Genomic DNA, 18,361 nt, shown 5'->3' on the forward strand with positions numbered 1-18,361 from the left:
TCCCATAGGTTTCCATTACATTGAACAGTTGTGTCCATCCCTTCACTTCTAAATTACTACAACATGTAGAGCCTTCATTAAATCTCACAATGAAGGGAAACATGTGGAGTTGTTTTAACATACAGGTGCTGGTATCTGCACAGTAGCAACAAACTTCCCACATCCCTGAAGCCCCTGTGCACACAGCAGGCTACCCGAGGAACCAATCAGCATCTATTGTCTTGGTGTGTGCTTTGAGTGACATTCAGGATGATCACTTTTCATAAACACGTTCAATGTTTTACATGTGAATACAACAGACATCGGCAGCAACCGGCTCTAGTCTGCCTCAGGAGGTGTAAGTGGATAAGGAGTTGGGCTCCAGTCATTTACAGATCTGCAGAGATTCAAGTGTGATCGGGTTATTGTAGTCTGCAGCGGACATGAGCAGATCTTTTTCATTTTCAAACCGACGCTCGCTCAAGTGATGTCCCTTGGGGACATTTCTCAGACCTCTTCAAGGAGTTTCCCTTTGAAGCCTGATAGGGTCTGAACCAGCCTGGTGTTGTGGTGTGTGTGACCAGTGTTCCCACTGGGAGACAGTGTTCAGTGACAGCTCGCCCCCGTCTGTGTCCTTGCAATGTGCCGCCATTGAAATAAAAAAACACCGTAGATGTGCATTTATTTAGTGAATATTTCATCCGTAACAGAGTTGGGACCAGTTCACAATGCTATCAATCATTTCATGAATCATTGTGTAAAGGCGTTAGTGATCCTTAAAGGCTCCCTGTGGAGCTTTAGACCTCATCGTATCAGGTGAGCACCACTGAATGTAATTACAACTCCACAGGGCTCCTTTAAAGCTAAAATATGTTGTTTGTTCTGAGGGTGATGCAAGGAAGGGTTGAACTATTAAAGCCATAAATGCTACAACTCATTTCATGACAATCTGCTCATTAAAGGAACACTTCACCCACAGAACGACGTGTTATTTTGACTGATGGAGGAAAAGCTTTTTCTGTGGAGCCTCTGCAGTGAACCAGTACATAGTTGGATAGTATATTCTGCGGAGGTGTTTTAGTGAAGATGCATGTGAAGCAGTGATCGTACGGCTGGATAAATGACACTTTATACTGGACGAGTTCTATGAACAGATGTTTTTATATAGTTTTGCTGTAAATGCAGACTTTAATTCATCAAGATTTACATCTCTTCCTGGATTCTCCGTAGAGACATGAGAGACAACTCAAGGTAACAGGGGGAGTCATTGGTTTACAAATGCTCATTTTGTGGGTGAAGCATTCTTAAATAAAATGAAACAAATCTGGTGAGAAGGTAGCACCATGACGAGCCAGGGCAAATGTCCTGATCACAGGGCAGTAGATGTAGATATCTTATCTCCATCCTCGGCCCGACTGCTAGAGGAACATGAAGGGGGAAACAAACAGGACATCTGTTCTTCAGTTTTGAATAGTTTGACGATTATGAAGCTTTAGACATTTTCAATGATGGCGAATGAAAGTCAATCTAATTTCCTGAATTAATTGAATTAAGAATGAACTGAGCCCAACATTCATCTCATCACACAGTTGAAGAATTCCCAGCTCCACACCACATAGAGTAGACAGGACCGTGCACAGATTACATGGCTCACATTACAGTAGAAGTCTTGTTCTGTTGGTTTTAAACAAGGCACTGATACTTTTCTACGAGTCTTTATATCAATCATTTACCATCCAACATGATGTGAGAAGCACATCCACGCACGTGTCTGAATGTACAGCTACTGTAACAGCAGGGCATTCAGATTAGAGGTGTTTACTCGAGGGGTGTAAGAATATATGGATACACTTGAGTATGGCCATATCATGTTTTCTGTTATTATATAGATTTTGAATTAAAACTTGTGGCTCCGATTGCTGAGATGTTGGATGTCACATGTTGGACTGTGATGAATACTGATCCCACTGTTCTGACTGCAAATAAAGTGTCTTATGCGTATGGAGGTGTGTTCTTTATACTGCATCACTTTCTATTATATCTAAAAATTGACATATATTGCCTTGCTTACAGTAAAATATACCTCATTATACTGAATGTTATACGCAGCCCTAGCTTTCACCAGCATCACACACACACACACACACACACACACACACACACACACACACACACACACACACACACACACACACACACACACACACACACACACACACACACACACACACACACACACACACACACACACACACACACACACACACACACACACACACACACACACACACCCTGTCATTTACAGTGTAAACTACTCTCTGCTCATTCTATCTAATATATCTCTACGTGCAGCGTTTGCACAAAAGAGGACGTCCTTTTAAATGTGGTCAATTAAAAAAATGTGAAATAGCATGTTGAGTATCAATTCAAAATCATATTTTGACGATGGCTCTTGTTATACTGTTATTCACAGTATTGAGATGTTATCATTGTGATATTTTGTGCCTCACTAAAGGTCTAATGAGAACGTGATCCCGTGACATCACTAATCCAAATGAAGTAAAGTGAGACTTCTGTACTGTAGACTCACATAGCAATACGTCTGGTCCACAGTGTTGAGCTTTGAGTCAGAAGGATCACATTACTCACATCTTGCAGTGAAAACAAAAAAAGGCAGTTTAGAGCATGCTGTACATTCTCACTTGTGTGGTGGAAGACCTGCATGACGGTCACAAAAGAACCACTGAGAGTCGAATCTGGAGGCTGTGAAGGGCTTTAAGGCACTGTGTGTCAGGCCATGCGAGACTACTCCAGAAAGAAAAACAAGTGTGGAGCAGACAGAAGGAAGGAGGTGCTACTGGAGTCCTGCAGAGAGAGCTGGGGCTGAGGCCTCCTGGGCATGTTGAAGCAGCAGCTGCATGGCGGTCAGCAGGAGTGAGATCCATCTCTGTCTTTTGTTGCAGATGTGAAGATTGGAAGAAAGCTGCAGTGCATGGTCAGCCTGACGTCCATCCCTCTTTCTCTGTTCTCTCCCTCAATGTTTCTCTCTCTCTCCTCATGGTAAGCGGAGGTGCGGGCTTGTGAGAAGCCGGTGATTGGCTGGTGTAAGAGTGTTGAGATTGGAGATGGAGAGACAGGAGTCGGAGGAGTCTTGGTGTGATGGAGGTCTACGGTCTATGACTACACTCTTAGTCCATAATGACTGAGGATCTGGACTCAGTTTCACAAGTCACTGACCATTTTCATCTATTGGTGTAACGCGAATCAAGGACGGCTGCAGTGGAGGGAAATGTAGCACTACAGAGAATTCAGCCTGAAAACCTGAGTCCTACCTTCCACATCACAGGATCTCCCATATTGTAAACGATAAGGGTCACCCCAAACGGCCCCGTTGTCATAGTCTGCCTTCAGTATAAGTATGAGATAGAGAGAAAAGAGAGGAAGTCCTACCTCGTCTGACCAGGTATGGTTTGGTGTAGTCCCAGCTCTCGTTGTCGTTCTTAATCACGTTCAGACGGGTTGGCTGTTGGTAGAAAGATGGAAGAATGAATCAGGATCCAGTTAAATGTATCACAGAGATACAGGAGCTGCATTCTTGGTCCACTTGTAGTCACTATATACATTAATAACATCATCTCTGCCCATCCACACTGTAAGATACTATTTTATGCCACAATTCTCTCTTTACATAAACTCATTCTTTAGAGGAGAATGCAACCAGTGCTCCAAACCATCCAGAGTCAGAAATGAGAAATTGTTGAATGCTACAAATATGTAGGTATGTGGCTATGTGTGTGTGTTTCTTCCTCTATTGTTCAATATATCCTCTGTCTGTTTTATTATAGTGATATTGTACATACAGTAATTACAATTCATTTTGTCAGTAAAGTACTGGTGGTCTGATTTCCATCATAACAACTCAGACAGAAATTAAAGGTAATCAGCATTTACAATATAGAGAGAGAGAGAGAGATACATAGAGAGAGAGAGAGAGAGAGAGAGAGAGCGATACATAGAGACAGACAGAGAGATACATAGAGAGAGAGAGACAGACAGACAGAGATACATAGAGAGAGAGAGAGAGAGAGAGAGAGAGCGATACATAGAGACAGACAGAGAGATACATAGAGAGAGAGAGAGACAGACAGACAGAGATACATAGAGAGAGAGAGACACAGAGACAGAGAGAGAGAGAGAGAGAGAGAGCGATACATAGAGACAGACAGAGAGATACATAGAGAGAGAGAGAGACAGACAGACAGAGATACATAGAGAGAGAGAGAGAGAGACACAGAGACAGACAGAGAGAGAGAGAGACATAGAGAGATACATAGAGAGAGAGACAGACAGACAGAGAGAGACATAGAGACAGACAGAGAGAGAGAGAGACATAGAGACAGACAGAGAGAGAGAGATACATAGAGACAGAGAGAGATACATAGAGAGAGAGACAGACAGACAGAGAGAGACATAGAGACAGACAGAGAGAGAGAGAGATACATAGAGACAGACAGAGAGAGAGAGAGACATAGAGACAGACAGAGAGAGAGAGATACATAGAGACAGACAGAGAGAGAGAGAGAGCGATACATAGAGACAGAGAGAGAGAGAGAGATACATAGAGACAGACAGAGAGAGAGAGAGAGCGATACATAGAGACAGAGAGAGAGAGAGAGATACATAGAGACAGAGAGAGAGAGAGAGATACATAGAGACAGAGAGAGAGAGAGCGATACATAGAGACAGAGAGAGAGAGAGAGATACATAGAGACAGACAGAGAGAGAGAGATACATAGAGACAGACAGACAGAGAGAGAGACATAGAGACAGACAGAGAGAGAGAGAGAGCGATACATAGAGACAGAGAGAGAGAGAGCGATACATAGAGACAGAGAGAGAGAGAGAGATACATAGAGACAGACAGAGAGAGAGAGAGACATAGAGACAGACAGAGAGAGACATAGAGACAGACAGAGAGAGAGAGATACATAGAGACAGACAGAGAGAGAGACATAGAGACAGACAGAGAGAGAGAGAGAGAGATACATAGAGACAGAGAGAGAGAGAGCGATACATAGAGACAGAGAGAGATACATAGAGACAGACAGAGAGAGAGAGAGACATAGAGACAGACAGAGAGAGACATAGAGACAGACAGAGAGAGAGAGATACATAGAGACAGACAGAGAGAGAGAGCGATACATAGAGACAGAGAGAGAGAGAGAGAGAGACAGAGAGAGAGAGAGAGAGATACATAGAGACAGAGAGAGAGCGATACATAGAGACAGAGAGAGAGAGAGAGATACATAGAGACAGAGAGAGAGAGAGCGATACATAGAGACAGAGAGAGAGAGAGAGATACATAGAGACAGACAGAGAGAGAGAGAGACATAGAGACAGACAGAGAGAGAGATACATAGAGACAGACAGAGAGAGAGAGAGACATAGAGACAGACAGAGAGAGAGAGAGAGCGATACATAGAGAGAGAGAGATACATAGAGACAGAGAGAGAGAGAGCGATACATAGAGACAGAGAGAGAGAGAGATACATAGAGACAGACAGAGAGAGAGAGATACATAGAGACAGACAGAGAGAGAGAGAGACATAGAGACAGACAGAGAGAGAGAGATACATAGAGACAGACAGAGAGAGAGAGCGATACATAGAGACAGAGAGAGAGAGAGACAGAGAGAGAGAGATACATAGAGACAGACAGAGAGAGAGAGATACATAGAGACAGACAGAGAGAGAGAGATACATAGAGACAGACAGAGAGAGATACATAGAGACAGACAGAGAGAGAGAGATACATAGAGACAGACAGAGAGAGAGACATAGAGACAGACAGAGAGAGAGAGATACATAGAGACAGACAGAGAGAGAGAGCGATACATAGAGACAGAGAGAGAGAGAGACAGAGAGAGAGAGATACATAGAGACAGACAGAGAGAGAGATACATAGAGACAGAGAGAGAGAGCGATACATAGAGACAGAGAGAGAGAGAGAGAGATTTTATGCTATATGAATAAATAGAATTTATGTTATCACGTAAGAGTCCAAATTAGAAAAGCACATTCCACATTCTCTCAACATTTCATCATATTTTAATATGATTTAATATTCATATTTTATTGATAGTGATTTGGTTTTGAAGCACAAATTCTCAAATCACTAAATGTGGGATTTTACCACTAAGAAGAACATTATCACGGTCAAACCATTCCTCCTGTGGGCCTGGTGCGTCTCATACTAACTCTAAAGTGTGCCGTGGCATGTTGCTATCAGAGTATGGAGAACAGGTATAAAACTGTATGAAAAGAACTGAAAATATTCATGCTGTTGTTTACGTGTCTTGATTATTGTCATGCTCTTTACTGGGCGTTCCTAGGAACCTATGAGGTGGTTTCTGTGACTTACTGAAGCTGATATCAACCTCACAGGATGACTTGTGACTGCTGATGCGTTCCCTGTCTCTTACCCGTGCATATTCAATCTTGAGCGTACAACAACCAGCGTAGATGTCAGCTCCGTTCAAAGCAGCTTTGGCCTTCTGAGCACACTGAACAGACTCAAACCTGAAGGAGTGGGGCTAAGGAGAAGGCTCGGTACATTCTGACACACAGGTACACACAGACACACACACGTGTTCACACACGCAGTCAGGATACTCCACCATGGCCTGGATTCCATTTCGTTTGAAGATGACGATCCTCAGCACGCTGCCGATGGGGTTACACACTGTGTACAGGACATCCTGGACCCAAAAGGAGGAAAGAGAGAGAAATTTGACATTCAACACAATCCGTACACTTCTATCGCTGCAGTGTGTCTTGACCTGCACAAAGCGCAGACCTTAGCATTTCATACATACCATGAAGATACTGTAGCTGCTAAGAGAGAAATAGAACTTCCCGCTGAAACATCTTCTGGTCGGTTTTCAGGGTTCTGGTAAATTCTCTTGTTTTTTAAACTCAGAAGCTCATATTCTAGAAAGAGTATTTTTGGTTGCAGCTGTTTGTTTGACACTCAGTAAATCAATTATCACTCTGTCAGATGATGCAAACAGACATCGCCAAAGTATCTAGACATCCCAACACTCGTTCATCCGTCACTGCCTGCAGAGAGGTTGAAAGCACTGTTTCCCTCACCAAGAGATGCTTGAGCTACAGACCACATTGATTGTGCTTTGACAGGCACGTCTCACACTTAGCAGAAAGGCCTTGGCAGTCTTCTGGAGTGAGAGACGCAGAAAGAGACAGACGTCCTCATGGTGAGGAATGAAAGACAAAGACAAACCTCAGAGGAACGAGACATGTGATGCTTTTAATGGACGCTTATTAAATCTAGTTTGTTTGATGGGCGGGGAATGACAAACAAACAGACAGTTTGTTGTGTTTTTTTAGACTTTTCAAGGTGTTTATATAAAAATAATTATTTATCAAGTAGCACAATATTTTCACTCTCTTGCCTTGTCCTGTCCTCATATGGACATGTAATCCTACACAACTAAGCAAATGGTTAAATGCTACTTTAACATCCCACAGTTAAATCCCCCTTTCAGGGCCGTGGACAGGGCCACTCGGCAAGGCGTGACAAAACAAGTATTTATAAACTTCTATATTTAATAGACAGTTTCAATTAGTTCCACCGTAGCTATACACCAGTGTAGCGGTTATGCTGCACATGGAACAAACTGCAAGAAGACCTCAGATGAAATGTGCCTATGATTATGTTCTATGTTTTTATTGTATTTGATGTACTTTGTATTTTCTTTAATATTGCTTATCTGTTTAATTAACAGTAGATGTTAAGCTTTTATATGTTGCTTTTTGTCTTTATTTATGTAAAGCACACTGACTGCCTGTGTACGAAATGTGCAACAGAAATATAATGTAAATGCTAATTACTTCTGTGAATGTTTCAACGCATTGTGCTTTAGTGTCTAAAGAGGATAAGGAGTCAGGCTCTGTGTTTCTATCTCTTCTGTGGACGAACGTCTGCTCCTGATTGGAGTATAACCCATAGAGTCCATCAGAGGACTCCACCCAGCACTGTAGACTGTTCTCAAGTGGCAGCGCTTTACTTACACATGTGGGACTTTTAGTAAATAATCACACACGTACGTATTTGCATCTTGTCCTCCGTGTCCCTTTCAACCCCTCATGGTGTGTGTGTGTGTGTGCGTGCGTGTGTGTGTGTGTGTGTAACTGAGTGTGCGGGTGGAGGGAAGGGAGCAAAACATTTCCAAGGGACCTATTAAAACAGGCTCTTATTGAGAACGGTCACAGCTAATGGAATATTGTTCTTCCTGTCCATTGGGACTTTTAGTCTGCAGCCTGATAGCAGCAACTGAAATGCTGGGTTGAGAGGATGGGTGGGGTCACTGGAGGTCTGGATTGAGAGAATAGGTCCAGGAGTTGTCCTTGTTTGTCTCCAATGATCTTGCTGGCCTGTTGATGACCTGTGTCAGCTTGTGCTTTTGTCTTGCTGGGAGGTTATCATTCCACTAACACTGCTGGTGGTTTGTAGACCATGGACAGGTTGTGCTGTGTTCAAACCCACACGTTTCCTGAGATGAGGGAGGCCCTGTCTTGCTTTCTTGTAGATGTTGTCGACATTGTCCTCTAAAGTCCTTGGAAGTGGGTGACCTGCTCCACTTCCTGGCCCATACATGCAGCACATTAGAATTGTATTCACAATGAGTTCTAGAACAAATCCACTTACGATATGAAAAGGCCACAGATACAGATATGTGTGTGTGTGTGTACCGTGGTTATAGGGTAGAGGGGATTCTGTATGGACAGCAGGAGGACCTTGTTGCCACTGTTGGGGTTGTCAGCGTTGGTCGGCCTGGTGATTCTCTTGGAGGTGGAGTAATTAAAGTACGCCTGTTGGCCTGATGAACAGATGGATGTAAAGATGAACGCACACAGCCTGCTACACACAAGCACTAATCAATGACATCAGTGAGTCTTCACAGTGAAGAACGCTGGGAATCAAACCTGCGATGTATACGGGCTCCTTGGCACCACAGGACACACAGCGGTCGGCACTCTCCACCGCAGAGAACTCCACCAGGGCCTGACGCTTGAACGGCATCATCATCACATAGCTGAGAACATTAAGACAGGACACACACATGCTGTTCAGATCTTTTTTCCTGCACCGCTGAACAAGTGCCGTAAATGCTGGAATAACTCCGCTGCATAAAAAATGCCCTTCAAAATAAAATCACAACATTTAAAAAAAAAAAAATTTTGTCAGGCAAAGGCCCGCGACCCACTGAAAACGGGTCCGCGACCAGTTGAGAATCACTGTGCTAGATGACTATGCTTAACTCTGGGCTAGTATCAGATGGTTATAACCGGTGGCGGCTGGTGGAACATGTTCTAGGTAGGGCTGTGCCACATCCAATCAATTTCAGCAAACATCCCAGAATGATTTAATGCAAAAAAATTAAGGTATCAAACACGTATTACTACTTTGCAGTTAAATATTTAACTTTTATTCCAACATGAAAAAAGCAGTAAATAACACTTTGACAAACACGTCAGGACATCTTATTTGTGTCACCCACACAGGGAATTCAGTATAATATAATAATATATAAATCATATAATAATATATATATCATATAATAATATATATATCGTATAATAATATATATATCGTATAATAATATAATAAAATATATACCTCCATCAACCGTGGAAGAAATAACCTCTATTTCTGCTTAGTACTTGTTGTGGAAGTCCCAGATATCCCAGGAAACTAAAGGCCTTCTTGTCTGGGTTCATAACATAGTCCAGAGGTGTATTCACTGTGTCTAGAAGCCACATGTCGGCTGTTTACTACAGCTGTATGAACACAAAATAAACTGATTTTGCTGTGATTTAATTGCAATAAAGGGATAAAAAGAATGCCGAAATAACTACTTAATGATGCAGATTTATAAAAAGTCTGAATTCATGTTTTGTTATTTCTCTCTGCAAGATAACAAGCAAATAACTTTTAAAATGGTTTTCTCAATGGAGCTCGGATAGATCGGTGCTATTCTATGCAAACATTGTAGCAGCTCCACCAACACTCACAATAACTTCATCTAAATGTAAATACGGCGGCGATGTTTTCATTATTTCTACCATATGGTCTCTACACATTTAAACACATAGTTTCTTCTGGTCTCTAAAAATTTCAACTCACGCGAATGAGGCAAATGTCAACTGACTTTGTATGTGAACTAGTTGCGCGAAAAAATCCCATTGTGTTTGGTGTGAACGCAGCATTAAAGTGATAAATGAGGGGACAGCACCACTTTCTTGCCTTTCCTGCAGGTATTCTAAGAAGAGAGAAAAATATTCTTCAAGTGATATTTGAATTTCTCTATATTTTTGTCACCTTCTCTTTCCATCCCTCTCTTAAACACACTGTGCACTGTGGTCCGTCTCTGTCCTTGTTTCAGATCTCAGTCCTGATGGATAATCAGGCATGCAAACTCATCAGTAATGAAAAATGTGACAGATGCACAAGCACACACACAGAAGTTGCTGTCTCACCATATGGACCCAAACTTCTCCAGGGCATCTATCAGGTCTGCTTCCACCACGGCCTCACACAGACCCCTGACATGGACCACAGGGCTGGGAGAGATACGATGGGAGTCCTCGCCATTATCCTGCAACACACACAGTCAACCACAGTTACACACACATCCAGCTCGTCTGCAGCTTGCTTCATTTGCCTACCAGAGGACCCAACATACAAAGATGCTCGGTCATGCAGCAGAAAAGTTCAACCTGCTTCAGCTTTAGCCACAATGAAATGCAATGTCATACAGCAATGCACTGTGTTGCCTTTCAAATGCATAGAGTTGCACATGTTAACATTATAAAAAATATCATGCTACTGTTCCTTAGGGATGACCCCCAAAACCCTGTTTTAAATGGAAACCAGTTCTAACTTAATCTAAACACCTGGAGTATCGATAAGGTCCGGAGTTAACGGTTCTGCTATCAGTATTTCACAAGCTATGGAGGGACATCTCAGAGGAAAATAACAGCGTCAAACGTCCTCTCTCTGTCTTTGTCTCCGGCTCAGTACAGCGTTAGACTCACTTCATGGCAGAGAGAAGAAAACATTTGACTCCAGTAGATGCTGAGAACTCTGGCTGTCTCTGTGGTAGTGGGCGTGGCCTGTGCTCAGCTCCAGGGGGGAGATCTGTAGGAGTGGTTAATTGGCACAGCTGCAACCTGTTGCTAATTATCCCTCATTCGTTTAAGCAGTAGCAGGCTGGAGCTCTGGTGGCCGGTGACACACAGAGAGGACAAAGAGAGAGGAACACTAGCCCATGAGGAGCAGACCGAATTGTGGACGCTGGACTGCGTGTGCTTCGAGGATCTGGGCAGCGTGAGAGAGCGCACGGCAGTTTACATTTTCTGTTTGCAATAAAGCACGTTTGTGTGAACATTGGCTGCTGTAAAGTGTGTTAGTGTTGAGGAGGACCCGCGAGTAGCAGTGAGACGGCTACACTGGCACCTGAACAGGGACTCAACAGAAGATGACAGAGCCGCAGCAGTTACAGCCAGTGGCGGCGTTGGCGCAGATGCTGGGGGAGATCGCGGCCATGCATCAGGAGCAGTCGGAGGCAAATCGGCGGCACTTGGAGGCTCTCCACACCCAGGCGGAGAGACAGACCAAGGTCCTGGAAAGACTGCTGTCCCAGTCGGGGGCCGCGTCATCATCTCCTCCTTACCAGCTCTTGGGCATCGCTCTGCATAAAATGTCCGTGATGGATGACCCTCAGACCTTTTTGGAGATGTTCGAGGGGGCGGCGGCATGCAGGTGCCCAGCGGGGGAGTGGGCCATGCACCCGCTTCCCTTATTGTCAGGGGAGGCCCAAACCGCGGCGCTTGGCCTGCCGGCGTCCTCGCGGGGGAATTTCCAGGACGTCAAAAAAGCTGTCCTGGATAGAACCGGCTTCTCCCCTGAGGACCACAGTCGCCAGTTCCGGGGCACCAAATGGACACCCCGCTGACCGTCCCTTCGTTTATGTTCAGCAGCTGAGGGACGCAACGAGCAGGTGGCTACAGCCAGGGGAGTCTGCTGGTAAGCAGAGGATGGTGGAAAAGGTTGTGATTGAACAGTTTGTGGAGGGACTCCCGGCCGGGACATCTGAGTGGGTGAGGTGCCACCAACCTGGGGACATGGGGGCTGCCATCATCCTCGCCGAGGATCATCTGGCCGTCCACCCCAGGGGTCAGGCGGAAGAGGGGCGTACACCAGCGCCTGCCCGACCAACTCCCCGCAGAAAGTTCCTCACGCCAGCCTCAGTCCAGCACCCCGCACCAGCTCACCCTTTCCAACCCCGCCCTAACTCTCCCTCTGTTTCCACCCTTTCCCAGGCTCCAGCTGCAACAGGCACTGTTCCCAACCCACAGGGGGCCCCTCAGGTGTCGGGGCAGGAGTGTTGGAGGTGCGGGCGGCCCGGTCACTTCCGCAGAGAGTGTCCACTCATGGAGGTTGGCCAGGTGATCCGGGTTGCCGGCCTCAGTGGTGATGCGAGGTTGTCCGACACTGCTGACAGGGAGGGGGAACTGGCGGGGCCCCGCAGGTTCCCGAAATACACTCCATGGAAGTTTTTCCACTTGAGCAGTCTCGCGACAATACTCTACGCTTTGCCTTCGACCAAGTGATGAAAATTGATGGTCATGTGGTACACCCTGACATATCCACACTTTTCATTGGTTAGGGATAGACTGTATAGAATGAGACTCGGATAGGAGAAGATAACACCCAATTGTTGGTGCCGGGAAGCCGTCGGGAAATGGTTTTCCGGGCGGCTCACTATAACCCAATGGCTGGTCACATGGGGTATGACAAAACACTAGACCGGATAATGGCCCGATTCTATTGGCCTGGGATTCGGGGAGATGTGCGCCGTTGGTGTGCCTCTTGCCCCGAATGCCAACTAGTGAACCAACCGGCCATCCCAAGAGCGCCGTTGCGCCTATTGCCACTAATTGAGGTCCCGTTTGAGCGCATTGGCATGGACCTCATCGGGCCATTTCACCGGAGTGCACGGGGATATAGCTTTGTGTTAGTCCTGGTGGACTACGCAACACGATATCCCGAAGCGGTGCCGCTGCGCAATATCTCGGCAAAGAGAGTTGTTGTCTTTTCAAATTGAATTTCTAAATGTTTCTTCATTGCCTCCATGTAAAAAGTAATTTTTGCACCACTGCTGTCATGTAATGTTACACCATGCATCATCATCATCATGTTGTCATTCAGCTCTTTTATATTTTCAGTTTACTTTAACGGCCATGTATTAGTGAGAAAAAGGCTTTAGCTGACAACAGTTGTTACAGTCTGTAAATTGCTTAAAATATTTCCCTTGCCCCACATTGAGGAAAAAATACATTTGATTATCTTAAGTGATGAAGTACTTAAGTACTGATTCTCTAGTTCAGGGAAAAGGATGTTATGACATATAGTGATGAAATGAATCTGTTTGTCACAGCAATCCTTTTGTATTTCAAATCCAGTATTTTCTGATCAAAAATAGGATCTATTATCTTGTTTTTAAGGGAAGATATTTGAAAAATATATATTGAAATATTAATCTATAATTCTATTTTGGGTATATTGTTATATTAAATCGGGTATTTAAATAAACATCTGTAGAATAATCAATAAATTAGTTGTTAGATCGGTTAATTAAAAAAATACCATTACGAGCAGCCCTTTGATAGGTAAATGTCTAATTGCATTGCAGCAGTCAATGGTGACCAAATGTTTGGCTTTGGTTTTGAGAAAAAACAGACACAATTCAGGCTTTTCTTCGTAAAACTTCACAAGACTCCTAGAAGGGACCAAGGCCTATCCTGGACCCCAAGTGTCCGTGGTCTGTGGAAAGGTGAACCTCGTAGAGTGATCACCGAGTGTAAGCAGTGAAAAGCTCCACCAAAGCTTCAGTGCACCATCAGGCTGAGATCTACGAGGAAAAAGCCTCCCACACCAGTTTGAAAGTGATGCAACGTATTTTAGCAGTGAGCTGAGAATGCTTAGCAGAACAATAGACTTCTTTCTGTTAGAAAATAAATGAGTGGAAGTTTGAAGAAGCTCCATATCTCCCAGTGTTTCCGCTTGAGTAAATATAAGACATTGGTGGCAAGCAGGAAACCAGTGGTCACTAAAGAGCACAAGGCCATGCTGCAACACAACAAGGCTCTTTTGGACTGTCAGTCATAAATATGGAGTATTATCGAGGAAATGAAGACAGGACTGAGAGAGAGAGAGAGAAAACATGTGGAAGGGAATTCAAGTCTAATCCTCACACTTCTCTTGTTTCATATTTTTATCATATCTTTCTCATGTTTTCTGTCTCTTTCCAACTTTGATCTTTCCCTTTTCTGATTGTCTCATTCTCCCTCTATCAGCTATCCCTTCCCCCATCTTCCTCTTTTGCGTCCTTCTCATTCACATTCCTTTTAGTCTATTTATAGACGGCTCATCTGAGTGTTTGGAGAGGAAAGTGGCATGAGACTAACTTTAGTCTGTTGAGCAGGCTGCTGGCTTCTCTGTTTCAGACACATTAGCATTATTTATGGTCAACACCTAGCATTCACACTGTTTATCAGTGTGTTCTGTATTATCTGCATCTGAAATTAAGTACTTTGATAAACTGGCTGATGCAGATTTGAATAAATGAATATGACAAAAATCAATGTTTCTTATACAATATATCCTCTTATTTTCCTTCAATGACTGTTATTGATACATGTCTACTGTTGATGCAAACCTTTCTCTCTGCATCGTGATTCCTTCCATCTAAACCAAGTCTTCCTACAGTAGCTGTGCCATATTCATCTATCAATAACACCAGGACATGGCTGTCCTTCAGGGAGAGTCAGTGTGGGCCCTGGGTGTATTATAAACGTCTCACCTTCGTTTTGTATGTCAACAACACAACAGTATGGAAGCAGGATGCTTTGCACACACACCAGTTATATTCTTCCAAGCGTGAAACCACTTCAAGTTTCGGACCAACTGGGAAATGTGTATGGCTGGACCATAATGTTGGACTGATGGACTTCTAGCTTGTTTGGTAGGTATTTGGTTTCTGATTTTAGAATATTTGTTAATGTTTTCTTTATACCCCTTTGGATTACCATCATGCTTACAACACACCAAAAAGCGGAGACAAAACGCTGGCGTTTAGGGAGAAAACAGGATTATGAGGGAAGGTGTGCACACACAGAGGAGAGAGAGGACACGCTGAGTGCAGTACAGAGTCCACACGACATGTACTCATGGACTCATCACGACACCTTTTGTCTCCGAGTGTGACAGAGAAAATGTAGTGCTTTAAAGTGACAAAAGTCAGTGCTGCATACTGACACTAATGCAGCCGCTTTAAAACGAAAACGATCTCCGTCCACACGCCGGTTCAGCATCGTGTTCGAGATGATCTCCGTCCTGACTAAACGCCTGAAAATGAATATCACGTGAATATTCACGTACACTGGGCATGCGGGGGGAGGGGGGGGTATTTCTCTCTGCTAATACACAACAATATCATCAATTTCACCCCTACGTACTTTTTATAAGAAAAAACAATAATCAAAGACATTAAAGATCGTTTTCAGCTGAGTCTTTTAATATTACATATTATTACTGTAATATACTATGTTGTCCCTGTGTTTTTGTCCGACATTTGTAGTATTGTGTCATATGGAGTCTCTTCTGGTCTGAGTCTTCATGTTGAAAGCCAGCAGTGCAGTCTGAAAATACATCTTTGTGCTGCAGCCTGCAGAACAGCTGGACAGCCACCATCTCCTCACTGCTCTCAGAGATGTAGTCATGCTCTTAGTCATCAGCTCGCACATTAACACAAATAGCGAACACTTTAATTCCCCGAGCAACAGTAAATCCAATCCAGGATTGAAAGTCTGGACTCATTAATAGCAAACCAAACCAAGAGGCTGAGTAGCTTTGCAGTATTTAGTGTTGTACTCTGTGTCGGTAGGTTCTGATTATTTCACACAATTCTGGATGTTTCAGTTCTTCCCTACTGGCTTTAAATTGATCTGGAGCTGTCATCGTAATAAGTAGTTAAAGTTAACTAATAACAGTTACATGGTTGTATGCCTCCACCAACCAGTCATGTGACAGTTTACATCCATCCGTCCAATCATCATCATCCTGTGTCTGTGTCTACTGATTGCTTTCATTCTCTTCACCTGTGCTCAATCACCTGCCCCTGGCTTTTTCCTCTGCCAACCCCACACTGCACTCATTCAACTCACCTGCCTGCAATCTACTCATCACCCCACACACATACTGCCCTGCTTTCCCTGTTCTGGTTGTCAGATCGTCTTTTGTTCTTCCCCCCGTGTGCTTCATGTTCCGGCCTGGTTCCTCCCCGTGTGCTCATCGTGTCTCCAGTGTTTATCCCTCGTGTTGTCTCTCTACGTTCCAGGGTTTGTGACTTTGCTTTTTTTGTGACTTTGCCTTTTTCGGGTTTTTGCTCGCTCCCTGTTGGCGTCGCTTTAAGTTCTTGTTTATTACTTTCTTTGGTGACCAGTAAAATACCTCGTTTTCAACTTCACCTCGTCTCAAGTGTCTGTGTCTGCGCTTGAGTCTCTGATCTGCCCCTTGGACTAGACATCATCACTTCATCTTTTTTATACCATTAGACATTTGTGTAAAATTGTCATAGTTGGCATATTAATTCTTGAGTTATGAACAAAAATGTATTTGTGAAGTAACGGTGAACTTTGACCTCCACTTTGTTATCGTTTCAACCTTGAGATCAAGTGGACGTTTGTGCCAAATTAAAATAAATTCCCTCCAGGTGTTGCTTCAGGAGACTGGACCAGACAGACCCACAAACATGATGCCGTTTGCTGATGACATGCAGTGATAAACCGCTTATATGGATCAAACGGCTCGGGACAAAAGCATTCCTTTACAAATGCTGTTTAAATCATTTGCTTATAATGAACAATAGAAACAAAATGAATTGATAATGCCCCAAAAGTGAATCTCTGCGGATCCTCAACCGGCTCCGTGTCACTACAGCGTGGGCAGAAAACCTTCAAAGCCTCACTCCAAGTGAGCCCTTGGTGACGGAAAAGGCAGAAGAATTGGCAGCGAGCCAGTAAATAACAAATCTGTCCGTTTCAACGAGATGGCCCTACGCTATGCGCTTTGACTAAACCGTGCTGAACGGTAGTTATTTTATTTTTTGCCAGTCACATTCACACACTTGCCGCCTGCATGGTAGTTTTACAACTACAACCTTTACAACTTAAAAACATTAACTATGTTAATCGGACACTTGTGTTGTAATTCACAGCACAACAGCACAGAGCTAAACGGCTAACGTTAACGGAGGTCGCGCTGACTTGGTGCGTTCAAGCTATGCTCAGTAAAAATGAGTATTGAAATCATTGATCTTTGTGTGTGATAAACAGAGGAATGAATTGAATACCAAAACGCACCATCCTCACACTGATTTTATTGCCGGTGCCATTGCCTCATGACCACTTAAGAACTTATTGACGCCACTCATCTATTCTTACCTTTTGTGGAAAAAGTGAGTTTGTTTTTAATACAACAATGTGGAATTTTAATTTCTTACATTCAACTTAAAGTGAAATTATATTATATTTATTTTATATTGAAACACGGCTTCATTTGTTTCTTGTTTGTGCTCTATAGCGATGTATAATGCATAAATCTACTTATGCCGTTATACTTTAAGATAATGTTCAAATAACATTTAGAAGTATTAATAACTGCAAAGCCTTTGGTCATCACTGAATGTCTGCAAATGTCAACCTCAGACTGGTATTCAAGTGATTCTTGGTTTGACACTTCTGAAGCTTCTCCACAACAGTTGCTCCATTCAGTGCTAGAACACATTTTTCTGGGGGTGTCATCCAAATAATTTACTTCAAAGTTCAATTACTGTCCTCCGGTTGCAAAAGGAAGTCTGGTTGTATAGAAGTCTATGAGAAAATGACTCTACTTCTCTCTTGATTTATTACCTCAGTAAACATTGTAAACATGAGTTTATGGCCTCAACCTCTAGTTTCAAGTCTTCTTCAATACAGTATGATGTTCATTTAGTACATTATGCTCCATTTAGAGTCAAACAGACCATAAAGCAGGGGATGCTTTAGGGCGGGGCTACACAGTGATTGACAGATCTCTACCAGACTTATACGGCGTCTCTACGTCACTCCTTCATATTTCAAATATGGAAACATCTTGGACGTAATCCAAGATGGCGATGGCAAAGTCGCCGAACTCAAGGCTTCAAAACCTCAGTCTACAAACCAATGTGTGGCGTCACGATGCCTACATCCACTTC

General features: G+C 43.5%; 1 protein-coding gene across 1 annotated transcript in view; it reads right to left on the minus strand.

The window, feature by feature from the left end:
- Positions 1-10,671, minus strand: part of LOC142943981 (heterogeneous nuclear ribonucleoprotein L-like) — a 38,877-nt gene extending 28,206 nt beyond the window's left edge. Inside the window, exons 1-6 of the mRNA XM_076085538.1 lie at positions 10,539-10,671; positions 8,985-9,094; positions 8,751-8,878; positions 6,651-6,736; positions 6,461-6,557; positions 3,430-3,502 (exon numbers count right to left, since the gene is read on the minus strand). Of these exons, the coding sequence (XP_075941653.1) occupies positions 3,430-3,502; positions 6,461-6,557; positions 6,651-6,736; positions 8,751-8,878; positions 8,985-9,087 (487 nt within the window). The 5' untranslated portion in view covers positions 9,088-9,094; positions 10,539-10,671. The remainder of the gene's footprint in view (positions 1-3,429; positions 3,503-6,460; positions 6,558-6,650; positions 6,737-8,750; positions 8,879-8,984; positions 9,095-10,538) is intronic.
- Between the last annotated feature and the right edge of the window lie 7,690 nt (positions 10,672-18,361).

Source organism: Anarhichas minor, unplaced genomic scaffold, assembly GCF_050575085.1.
Source record: "Anarhichas minor isolate MPS153535 unplaced genomic scaffold, ASM5057508v1 ptg000168l, whole genome shotgun sequence".
Classification (NCBI taxonomy): domain Eukaryota; kingdom Metazoa; phylum Chordata; class Actinopteri; order Perciformes; family Anarhichadidae; genus Anarhichas; species Anarhichas minor.